We start from the raw sequence: 12,978 nt of genomic DNA, 5'->3' as shown, positions 1-12,978 counted from the left end.
AAGACATTTTTGAAAATTGATCACACAGAATCCAAAGGTTAAGTGTGGGTTTTGCCTAGATATATGAGTTTGTCCTGAAAAAATAATTTACCACATCTCTGGGCAACCTGTTCTAGTGTTTCACCACCCTTGTCTTAAAAATGTCTTTCTGATCTCATCTTTATATGGGCTCTTTTGGTTTAAAACCTTTACCCTTTGTCCTGTAACTACAGGCCCTGCTAAAGGGTCTGTCACCATCAGTCCTAGTGAGTCCTGTTGTGTACTGCAATAAGATCTCCTGAGAGCCTTCTCCTCTCCAGGCTGAACAGTCCCAACTCTCAGCCTGTCCTCACAGGAGTGCTGCTCCATTCCTCGGATCATCTTGGTGGCCTCCTCATGCCAGGAGGTCCCCTCCAGCAGGTCCCTGTCCTTGCTGTGCTGTGCCCCCAGAGCTGATGCAGCCCTGCAGGTGGGGTCTCAGCAGAGCAGAGCAGAGCAGAGGGGCAGAATCCCCTCCCTGCCCTGCTGCCCACCCTGCTCTGGATGCAGCCCAGGACACGTGTGGCTCTCTGGGCTGGCAGTGCCCATGGCTGGGCCATGTCCAGCCTCTCAGCCACCAGCACATGTAAGTTCCTCTTGGCAGAGCTGCTTCAATCCTTTCCTCTTCCACCGTGTGTTGTTATCAGTAGTTGCCCAGGTGTAAGATCTAGTACCTGGCCTTGTTGAACCTCCTGAGGTTCACGTGTGCCATTTTTCCATTATGTAACAGAGATGTTTTCAGATTACTGGAAATTTGCTGAAATTAGGAAATATCTAATGGGGGAAACTTTTAATGAACAGTAGGAAAAACATTGAATTGAACAAGGTATTTATTTAATTAAAATTAAATTGAGAATTAAAAAGCATGATCTGAACCAAGTTAATGTGAAACAGCAGGACATGAAGCATTTCCTTTTTGATCTTCTGTGTACCTACTTCAAGCATTTTCCATGTAAACTCTTTCCCACTTTTGTAAAACCCTCCATGCTGGTGAAAGGTGTGTAAAGTGACTAATAGGAAAACTTGAGGAACACTCCCTGTTGCTGGGAAAAATTTGCCATATATTTTGGAAGTTATGCTAAATAGAAAAATACAGGAAAAGAGAATTTAGTATGTGAAATAAAATCCACAGAAAACTCTATCTGTATTTAGATGTATTTTTCAAAAGGAGTCTTTACAAAATTATCACTACAATATTAGGGTCTTCTAAGAAATTAAAAAAAAACCTCACTAACAAAAGAAAGCTAGGTCAGTTCTTTTTTGCTATGACCAAAAATAAATCATGCATGTCATAATTACAAATTATATCTTCCATTCTTTCACTGAGTTGGAGTTTGGTTTTTTGTAGGATGTCACATGTGCTTCAGTTTGAAGACAAAAGCAGAAAGGTGAAAGATGCAAGCATGCAGGATGAAGATACTTTTGAGATCTATGATCCACGGAATCCCGTAACTAAGAGGAGAAGAGAAGAAAGCAAGAAGATAATGAGAGAAAAAAAGGAAAGGAGATAAAAGAAGTGTAAAGTTAGCCAGAGCTGCCTTGGAAAGTGACTGCAATAAAGCACTGGCTCTTTTGTAAGCTGATCCTAAAAATACCACTGGACAAGTGTGAAAAGGAATCTCTCAAGAACCTATCGTGCAGTTTTGAAGCAGAGCTATCATTTGTTTCTTAAGTTGTACGGTCAAGTGCTCTCACTGCATTCATTATCCAGCCTCTCTAAAGGTTTTTAGAATGATGTATTTAATAAAACAGGTGACTTGACTTTTGTCTGTGTTTTAATTACAGTAGTCAAAATCTTTGTTTAATCAAAATATGGTAATCAAAAAGTTTTCAACATAATGAATGGGAATTTGTCTAAGTGAGGGTCAGGTTAGAACATGGAAACCCCATCTGCAGACTTTTAAGATTTTATGAAAGTGCAATTTCCATTATTTCCATTGTTCTTTAAAAGACAGGTAAAGCTTTGCCTGCCTAAACCACTCTGACACAGAATTAAAATGATGCAGTACTTTTCAGAATGGTCACAGCTTTTTTGAAACAAGCTAAGTTTAATTTGAGAATCTGGCTATTGCCTCCTTCTTTTGAAATACACATTCCAGTACAGATCCCATCTTGGGAAGCTGGGATAATACATTTTAGATGTGTTATTTCACTATCCATACCAGATGAATAAAAAAAGAGAATCTGAATATGCTGTAATGGTTGCTTAAACCACTTGATGCAATACCAGAAAGATCCCTCTGGTAGAATTTTCACTGTAAAGCAGGTAATGAAGATTAGTTTGTTAATTAGTCCAGTATAGAAACAAAGGAAATATGGTCAATCTCATTAAAAACATAACCCTGCTTTAAACAATTATTCTGTCATCTAAAATTGAACTCAGTTGAGCTCGAGCTTCCAGTTTATAGACTTTCCTCATATTTTACAACCCTGGATGTTAATATTTTTACAGATAAACAGGAATTTTCATTGCTCCTTTACAGCAATTCTGATGCCACAGGAACATGAATTATCCAAATAGCCAATAGCTAAAGAAGAGTGAACAAGGTCATTAAAAAGTGCCACCAGAGTGTTTTTGCTGATGTTGTTTTTAGAACAAGTTCAGTAAGGTATGGTGTCCTTATCAAGCTGCCACTGCCAAATTTCTTGATAGGGTTTGAGGTGTGAGATACATAAACCTGCATTGGTGGGTTAATATGCCCCAAATATCAGAGGTTAGATTCATACAGACTATTGCTTAAATGCATAGTGCAACCTTTGAGATAAGGAGAAAACTTGGAGGTGTGAAGTGAGATCCTGTATAAAGCTGTCATTATCCTCCTCTTAGGCTGAGTGAATGATACTGTGCCATGGTGTAAAGAAGTTAAGAGGGGTTACATTCCTTAACATGGCCATTCACAAACTAGTGAGTCAAAGGTTTTTAATCATTAAGTCGTTTCTGTCGGGTCTGCTGGCCAAGTGAAGAACATTTAATGTCACGTGCTGTTCCTCTATTCATTGCTTTGTTTGTGGAGAAGATTTTAAATCAGTGATTACAGGAAATGAGTATATCAAACTCCCATTCTGGTGGAGATGGGAAGGAGGAAAAGGTGGTGAACATGGGGAAAAGTGACGGGTAGATGTGAAAAAAACCTTGAGAATCAATTCCAGGACAGTTACTGCCCCTGGAATAAAAAAAAAATGTAATTATGTATTTTTCCTGCGAGCTAAAGTAGGATGCATGAGTCAATAAATGGACAAGTTGACTAGCACCCTTCTTAGCTGAATATTTTTGCCGACTACCTGCATCAGCTCTGAGTAAGCTGTATTAGATGATTCCCAGTTTTAAGCACTAGAGAAGCCCAAAAAGGAAACTTAACTTGAGACTTAGGACCCTGCTCATTTGGAAGAGGTTTGAGAAGTCTGGACCTTGCCCAGGACTGGTAACCTGACAAGAACAAGAGAGTAACTATGTTGACAATGTTGACATTTTCTTGTTAAGTGTGCATTGAAAGTCAGATTATCACAACTAGTCAACTGAGAGTTGATGAAGTTGACAAGAAATGGGCTAAGGTATCTAAATTTTATTCACTGCACTGAAGCAAAAGTAGTTCTGTATTTCATTTAGGAGATATTTGGAGTGAAGTTAACAAAAGCTTATGTAAGAAGTACATTTTCATAAGTCAGGTAAAGTCAACACCAAGGAGTAAGAACCTCACAGAAAGAAGTTTAAATGATGATACTTGTCTGAAACAAGTAGTTTGCAGTATCACCTGTTATTCTGCCAGTAACAATCCTGCCAGTTTCCCATACTGGCAGGCTAGCAGAATCATTTTAACTCAAACCTATTTCATTCATCATCTGCCATTGCTGTAATTACACAAAATGTTAAGTGGTACAGCACTGCAGTGTTCTTTTTAAAGACTGTGAAATGTGTGTGCTCAGAATTACACCTTTTATTTGTCAATTCTGAAAATCAAGTGGGAAATACAATGTGGGCAGGTGTCTCCCTCTCTGTGAAAGAGTCATATTGAGCTAGGTTAGTGTCTGAAAATTTAGGGAACAGTGAAGAAGGAATTTGTTCTATGGTAATGAGATTTTTGAATTATTGTATTTCCTTAAATCTTTATTAAGCATCTCCCATGTTCCACCCTTATGACCACCACCTTACCAGTCTGTATAAGCATGAACTTAATACCTACATAGTTGTAACATACAGCTAGACACATTTGTCTATGCACTACCAATAAAAAAGTAGTGTCTTAACAGCTGCTTGTGAAGCTCTACTTCCTAAAAATGCTAATTATGAGCACAGATTGCCCAGCTTGAAGATGAAAACCACAGTGCTGATATGTAGTAATTTCTGTAGACAAGTCAGGTTTTAAAATTGCTGCATATGCTCTACTTCCCCACCATCATCACCTGCATTTTTGAATACTCATTACATCAAGCTAAAAATCATATAAGCCCAGGCTATGACTGAATTTTGGGTAGATCTACCAAAGGTCTACCAGTATTTAGTGGCAGCTAACCTGCAATTTCAATACATCAGCTTTGCTACCAACACAGTGGGCCAGTGTTGGCAAATGTTCTGTGAGACAGTCTCTCCTGTCATACCTGCCTTTCTTTTAATATAAACATTAATGGAGCCTTTCATTTTGCAAGAGGGAATGTGACTTTCATAGCTGAAAAGAAGGAAAGGGTGGGGGAAAAGGTTTTATCAACCTTGCAGATACCATTATGTTGGTAAAGTCAACATTTTCATTTCCAAACCAACTGGGTTTTGAGTAGATAAGATCCTGCTAGGCCACATCTGCTAATAGCAAGATCCTCGAGAAGAGCATAAAGGCTTGCCTCAAATGCTGTCAGTGATGCCAACAGCTAGCACAATGTGCCCTTTTTGCTTTGGAGCTGAAAAAACCCTGAAGTACAACAGTGCCTGGTTTATTTCTGTCAAATAGCCACTATGCCTAGGCTGCTAGGGGTGTAATCTGCAATGCCACATCATGTAGCTTTCCCTTAGCTGCTGGCTTCCAGCATGAGTAGGTTTGGGAAGAGGTTTTTCCCATACTGTCTCCTTTCCCCAGTAGAAGAGTGTCTGAACTATAATGGTTAAAATAACCACACAGCAATGTTGTCTGCTTTTGTCTAGAGGACATCAAGTTTGCAAAAGACACAATTATGCTTTGGCAACATAAAAACTAGCTTCAGACAGAAAGGATAGCTCCAGACTCTGCCTCATTCTGGCAGAGACATGTGCATTTGTCATTACTTAAATGATGACAGATTTGGGCTGTTAGAAGAAGAGGGGACTTCTTACCTGTGTGTTCTCAGTAAAAGATGTAGGTATTTGCTTACATTTTTCACTGTAGCAAAGAATGAGCTGATCATATAGTGGCTGTAAAGTTCCTGATGGCATACATGCAGCACAGAGAATGTAAACTGGAAAGTTTTTGAATGCATCTGATGATCCCTTGGTAGCACATTCTTGCCCTACTGGTATAGCCAGTACCAGCAGTTGGCTACTTCCCAGTTGAGTGCCATAAAGTGATGCCCTTTGGTTATCCTCGGCAGATGGGCCATATTCCAGCTTGATAATCACAAATTCCTCATGCAAACTGACACCTTGTACCCACAGAGGGGTTCTCTGAAGGGTAGGTGGCACACAGCCTGTCAGAGCCCTGTACACCTCAGCTGCTGTCACAACAAAATATTCCTCTGAATTGATTTTCACAATACTTTTTCTTGGCAGGATTTCACTTCCACTTCCGTATCCATCACAGATGGGGTTTTCCATTTGATTTTTCACTTCTTTTGGTTTTTTAAAAACCTGCTCACACAGCACAAGTTTCATTTATAAGTCACAGATTAGAAGAGTGTGTTTAAAAAGCTACTGCACACCTGGGCACATCTTTCTTACACATCTCACACAGACACATAAGAATTGGTTTCTGCCTCCACAGGCTTCATCACCACTTCCCTCATCATCATGCCTTCCCTGTCAGCCTCTACTACCAAGGTCCAGACAAAGAATTTATGTCCTCCCCCTTCTCAACCTTTCATTTGTTTTTGCATTTATAGCTAGCCTCTGCCCCATTGTCTTCTCCAGCTCTCTTTATGTCTCCTGGCTTCCCGGTGCTGAGCTGAAGAATCTGTAAACCACCAGATAAGTCACACACAAGAGCTGAAGCTGCATTTTATTTTATTATGTGCCTGTGTAGATTCTGTACATGCTACAAATGCAAAAAACATGAAGCCAAAGTTTCAGACAGTAGGCTTGAAATTTATACTCAAACTTGTTTTTTTTATGTTTTTAACACTTCCTCTATATCTTTTCTTTTTAAAATTATTATTCCTGAAACCAAAATAGCATTGTACCCGCTCTGGCCACAGAATGAGGATCTGCTGATTGTAGCCTACAATTGTTGTCTGGTACTGCTCCAAAGCAGTACAAAAGCCTGAAAGCTACTATTTTTGGGAAAAAAATCAAGGTCTTTTTTAAAACACAAATTGGTTGGTACTAATAAGCTTCTACTCTTAAAGCACTGTTTTTAAAAAGCACAAGGACCCTGAATTAACATCTTTAAATTTACAGACATGAAAGGGGACTACAGACAACAGGACAGCACCTTCTGGGAAAAGAAAATCCTAAACATCAACACATCAGGAAAAAAATTGCATTTTTAAGACTAATTCACCAAATCTAAATGAAAAAAAAAAGGCATTGTAAGGAAGGTAGGTGGGAAATCTACACTTCTTAACCTAGAAAATCCCATGGAAGAGAAAACAAGTCCTGATATGAACAGGTTCATACACTTTTACTATGGTTCTTGTTTCTACTTTATGAAATGCACTGGCTTTGGAACAAAGCATGATGTGATGGTCATATTTGTACGTCAGTGGGTATTACACACTTGAATGTCCAGTCCAATATTCATAAGGTTATTAAGCTGCACACTTGCCCTTTGTGATTTGTTTGTAGTAGTAAAAGGGCACAGTTACAGAATGGCCCTAGGATAGCCTTTAGTTTTGGCAGCTTTATTTGGCAGCAATGAAGCATTGAAAGCTGAACCTCTTTATATTGAACACAGTCTGGAAGATCACATTTTTGCAGCCACTATTGAAACTTGGTTCCAAAATCACATATGTTCTTCTTCAGAAGTAACTTCTGAGTCAAACAGATTTTAATACGACATTGCATTCAAAGGTTACTTCCTTTACCTGCTTGAACAGAGACTCTCTACAGACTTGGGAAGCATGGTCTAACCTGTATAATGAGGTATTGCATCCTTACATTTAAAAAGTTATTTCACTGGAACAGCAGAAAATAACTGTCAGTATGTGGTCAGTTATTTTAAAAAATATTTCCATTACAGCTACAGTATGCTCTCCCTTACATTTACAGAATATACAAACCAAAGAGTTTACACATTAAACACATAAATTATTTCAAATGTCAGGGCATGAGTTGGTCCTAAGTGTTCGACTAGACTTGGCAGGATGGTATAATAAGTATGAACATCTGGATAACGATTCAGGGGCATGAGCTGGTAAATGAGGCCATTAACTATAATACCTAACCCTGCCCTACAGATTAGGAAGACAGTTTTTAGGATGATTGACCCTTGAGGGGAAACGGAAATATGCATCTTGTGCAAGATATTTTCATCAAGGACACCCAAACAACCAAGTTATCCCAAATGACAACAAAAAAGCATTTGAAGGAGCTGTAAATGGAGAGCAAAAAATAATTCTGACCCAACTATTCCATGTTTACTTATATTTATACAGTAGTCAAAAGATTTTCCTCACAGTGTTTCATATCATTTTATTTTACAAAGACAAAAATCATCAGACAGGAAAACCACAGTAAGCAATGTTTGCCTTTGCCAAATAAAGAATTTACATAAAAGTTTTCAAATAGATTAAAGAAACCCAAAAGACTCAGCCTAGCTTTCTTCAGCTTCTAAATCTGATGCACATTACTGTTTTTTGTTTAATGTCAGGTGGTTTCACTGCTACAAGATGAGACCTCATATACCAGAGAGACCAAAATATACTACCTCACTGTCATATAATTTAGGCTCAGTCATACCTCAGACAATATTTTTACAAGGTCACTTTGCAAAAGTATGTCTAGCCTATCCAAATGACAATATTATTTATGCCAAAGGTTTTGCTTTACAGATGGAAGTATTCCAACCACTGTTTAATAGGCTGTATGGAGAGGCTAAGAAAACATCATTTGTTGCACACACAGCTTAAGTATACAATATAGAACTAAAGTGTACAGACTGATCATTGGCAACATGGGCTAAAACTGGCCTCAGTGAAAAAAGCCACAAAAGCAATGAGCTTCTGAGTTTTCCTCTCTGATATTATTTTTGGAATTCCTGAGCTTAACCAGAAATATGAATGCACAAGTGAGAAATAGATGTGAATTCAGTAGCTACCTGGATATTAAAAAGGCAAAAAATATATTTTTCAAAAGGGACTTTGTAACACAGACATATGACTTCACAAGCAGACAGGACAGCACATTCTCAGCTGCAGTCTCAGAACAGGGATAGGAGAATAATGACAGGAATTCCAATAAAAAGCTTTTTAAAAGTACTGAGGTGAAGACAATATAGTCTTCAAAGCCAAAGTAATTAGTACCAGGACCAAGTGTTTCTGAAGGCAATTAGAGTAAAACAAGCATGTTTTTTTCTCAAACTCTATTCTTAGAAAATAATTTTCATCCATCAACTTTACTTCTAGTCAATTTGTAACAGTTTTTCTGGCAAGCTCTAATTCTTTGGGGGCTGAAACTTGTTGTTGTTGCTGACTAAAATCATTGTGAAAATTGCTAAGATTAAAAAATCCACACCAGATGAGCACTCCCATATACACCAGAGCATAATAGCATGTGTAAAATCAGCTGGCACCCAAACAATGTCAGTATATCAGACTCATTAGGAAAGTGTAATTACGATTTGGAGGAACAGAAGCACAACAGGAGACCCCAAGGGCTGAGGAGGGAGCTGGAAAAGTACTGTATCTGTGTAAGGATCTTAGCCAGGCAACCATGGTACACAGGCCACTGCATAATATTCTGTAATAGTTCTGCTTTCAGTATGCTAAATTAATGTTTATTTACCCTACAGACCTGTGGAATAGCTGCCATTCTTCCTCTGTTAAATTAAGTTTTCTGACAGCACCAAAAACATGCAGAGATCTGGGAGTTTTTACCAAATGATAAAAACTACAGCAGGGTAAGCAACCTTTTGCGTTGTTTAATTTTGAGAATACTTCTTGTAGACTGGTGGTCAAAGCAGCAACATTACTAAGACTGGCAGCAGACAGTGGAGTGTTGCTCTTCCTGTTCTGGCCATTCTGATCCTTTGGTCTGATCTATATTTCACAAATATAAGTTGGTCTTTCAGTTGTCAGACCACAGATTTAGTTCAGGTTCCAGACAGGAGGGGAAGAAGCAAGTAAAGAACTTCCACAGTGACAAAGTGTTTGCTATTTCTACAATGTGGCTTTTGGAGTAGTGGTCCCTTGTGACCTCAGAAAGCCACAAACATTCAGAGCCATTTGAGTAAGCCAATACAGTATCACACAGCTATGGACAGACAACATTTGGCTTCTTGACATCCTGTGTGGAAATATAGTTTTAGAAGAAAAATATGTTAAACTCTTGGTTAGTGGGCAAATCCAAAGATATCTCACACAAAGAAAGATTCAGTGCCTCAAATTATCTATTGATTTCCTACCTTGAATAACTAAAGTACATATTTATAAACAGTATGAATGCACCTAAAAAGAGAGTTTGGAGCTGAAGTGCTATTTATTCACAAACTAGTGAACAGATTACTGTGCACTATTGCACACTTATTATTGCACTACAGAAATATAGGCAATATTAGGAAGGGAGAATACAGGCTGCAATGCTAACAAGGGAAAAAAGTATGCTCTTGTACAAATGCCAAACACAACCCAACAAAAGTCTAGAGTCCTTTTACGGCAGTGAATTAATCACGAGTGTTAAGTACCAAAGCTACACCAACAACTAATGGAGCTAATATAGCATCCTATTTCTAGTGAGTTTCCAAATTATAATAACATAGCCACTAAACATCATTTCAAGTTAGAGCAGACAACACATAATCAGATATAATTCCAGAATTTAAGAGAGAGTTTTGTCTAACCTCCCTCAATACTCTACACTTTTTTTTTCCAGTGCATGAATATTCTTGTCTTTTCTAAAATCTTACCTAAATCTCTCTTGCTTAGCACAACCCGTAACTTCTTGTACCAGTCTGAATGAATAACCTTTTCTGCTCTGCAGCAATATTTTATGTATTGAAAGATTTATCATGTCCTTTTTCTCCTCTAGAATAAACAATCCCAAAATTTTAGTTCTCTCCCTAACAGTCATGGTTTGTATATCTCTAAATCATCCCTACTAATCTTCTCTGGCTTTTCTCCCAGCTGGTCTACATTTTTCTTTACCTGTGTTACCTAAAGAAAGCTGGAAACTGCAATCTCACCAGTCTGATTCATGCTAAAAACAGAGGAATGAATCTTAACACACAACACTCCTGTCTGTACATCCAAGCATGGGCTTTCCTATCTCCTCCATTTGCATGGGTTTTTTAAATGATGTTCAGCTCTGAACCTTTATAATTCTCAAATTCTTTGCTATTAACCTACTGATTAACAGGTTGGGGTTTTTTTAATTGTAGCAATTGATTATTCCCAAGAGTGGTGTTTGGTATTCATCCATAATAAACAGCACTCTGTTCTTTGGATGTGTTTTATCAAATAGTTGCAATTGTTATGAATTTATCTTGTTCTCAACATGCTTGGAAGATCTTCTAGCTGTGGTTTTGCCAACTCAATACTTCACAGATTGCTTATCAGAATGCCATGTGAGACAGGTCAAATCATCACATGATCAAACTTCATTACTCCTCTACTATATGCAAGTCCTATTATCCTATACTAGACTTCAATTTGGCAATAAAAATAAATTTATACTCTCAAAACTAAGGTCAATTTCATAATGTTCTGAAGAATTTTATGAGGGAGGAAAAAATCTGCTCCTTGGAAGGAAAATATATTATTTAATTTATCCTAAATATTATATAGACTATGTAAGATAATAAATGCTTTTCATACTTGACTAAATCCAGCAGCAACAAACCAAGCTAATACAGAGCTGAGGCTTAAAGCTCAGTTACAGGCATTTCTCTTTCCCAGGTGTGTCATGAACAATAGTAATAAAACACCTGGCTGCAAAAAGCAGGAATTAGTATAGCTCACACCTCAAGTCCTTTAAACTGTCTGGATGAAAGTGTGGAAGTGAATAAAAAGGCAGCTCTGGGTCAGAACGGAATGATGTGAAGGAGGTAAACACTCCTGAGCTTTCTTAATCTTTCATGTTAGCAAGGGTATGGAGCTCCTTCTGAAAAAAAGGAATCTGTAGAGGATTCTTCCTTGTGTTGACATAGCAAATTGTGTCATGTATACACAGTAACTAAAACAATTTCATTTCTTGTAAGTCCTCATATGAATAGTTATAATTCCTCTTACCAAGGCAGAAAGTGAAAAGGAAAATAATTAAATTGTCAGAATAACTGTTCTCATCTGTCACTTGATAACTGATCTGCCATGTCTGCACAAGGAAAGAGAAGTGCCTCCAGCCATTGTTCTTAGATGGATTTCACATGGTTTTTTACACTTTAGTCAAGTGTACTGCCACTGAAAGGAAGCCCACAGGCTGCAGAGAAGGAAGATAAGGGAGACGCTAAGTGTATGAAATACTTAGTGGTGACTGTGAATGTAAAACAGCATTTCACATTTATGAAAGCCAACTGCACATAGGGTAAGATAATGGGACGCTTTCTAAAAAGATCCCCAACCTTGAATGTGAAAATAGAATTTATTTTTATTTTAGTCAGTGGTCAGGCTGATGGTGAATCTCTCCTCTTTTATCTTTTGAAATATTGGACACATGATCAGAAAACATCTTCTATCTGAATTGCTGTAACTATCCAGGTCCAAATATATTTGTCCTGTGTAGCGCAGTCTTTGCTATAACTAGCCCTTGATTCTGGCACCTTTTTCTGCACATTAGTGAGACTTTAGATAGCTGGATTTGGCTATCTTCTCAGAATCAAATGGCATGTTTTTGTGAATGGGACCTGCTAGTTCAGTAAACAAAATCTAACTAAAACAATACCTGTTGTCTTGAAAAGTCTGTTGAACTGGGAAGAAACTGCCTCTCTGTGTTCCTGCTTGTGTAGCAGTACAGTTTAGGGGAATAGGGTTTCCATACAGTGCTTTAATCCTGGGAATTAATAGAGCGACCTGTTACAAGTAAAAAATAGTGGCAGTTGTTTCCTGAGAGATATTGGACATATAATATGATTACTCCTTGGTATCATCATAGCCTCCATGTTCTGCTGTTGATGCCTTCTTTAGAACTCTCCCTTCTCATCCTCAACATTTTGACCCTTCTTAAATGAGACACTTCTTGAACAGAGCCACTGCTTTCCTCAGACCCAAATATGATATCATCTGAATAAATGAACACTTCTGCATTTCTTCAACAAGTCTTATTCTGTGGGCATTACCTAATCAGAACAGATGTGGCTGTTGCAAGAGTAGTTTGTGCCTTAGAACTCCAAATTTTTGTTCCCCGGACAATAAGAAACAGCTGGCCAAACAACAGTCAGAGATACATCTCCTACAAAAGGCACACCAATATAATTTTTTTTAAATGAGATGATTTTTAGCATGACAAACAGACTGAAACCTTTCACTGTAGGATTATCAGAAAAAAATCTTTTCAGGTCTAAAGAGAAAGATTAAATATTCATGCTTTCATAACTGAATGAAAGCAGTCCTACATCAGGGTTGAGCTGGATTCATATTGTATTGTCAGCCTCTCCTCTCCCAAGCAGAACTTAGAACCTGTCAGGCAAAACACAG

The 12,978-nt window shown here is 38.0% G+C and overlaps 1 protein-coding gene across 1 annotated transcript in view; it reads left to right on the top strand.

Annotated features, from left to right (window-relative positions):
• CWC27 (CWC27 spliceosome associated cyclophilin) overlaps nucleotides 1-1,779 on the top strand; it is a 95,402-nt gene extending 93,623 nt beyond the window's left edge. Inside the window, exon 14 of the mRNA XM_058043725.1 lies at nucleotides 1,367-1,779. Coding sequence (XP_057899708.1) covers nucleotides 1,367-1,529 — 163 coding nt within the window. The 3' untranslated portion in view covers nucleotides 1,530-1,779. The remainder of the gene's footprint in view (nucleotides 1-1,366) is intronic.
• The last annotated feature ends 11,199 nt before the right edge of the window (nucleotides 1,780-12,978 follow it).

Source organism: Melospiza georgiana, chromosome Z, assembly GCF_028018845.1.
Source record: "Melospiza georgiana isolate bMelGeo1 chromosome Z, bMelGeo1.pri, whole genome shotgun sequence".
Lineage (NCBI taxonomy): Eukaryota > Metazoa > Chordata > Aves > Passeriformes > Passerellidae > Melospiza > Melospiza georgiana.
This window is presented reverse-complemented; position numbering and strand designations above follow the sequence as displayed.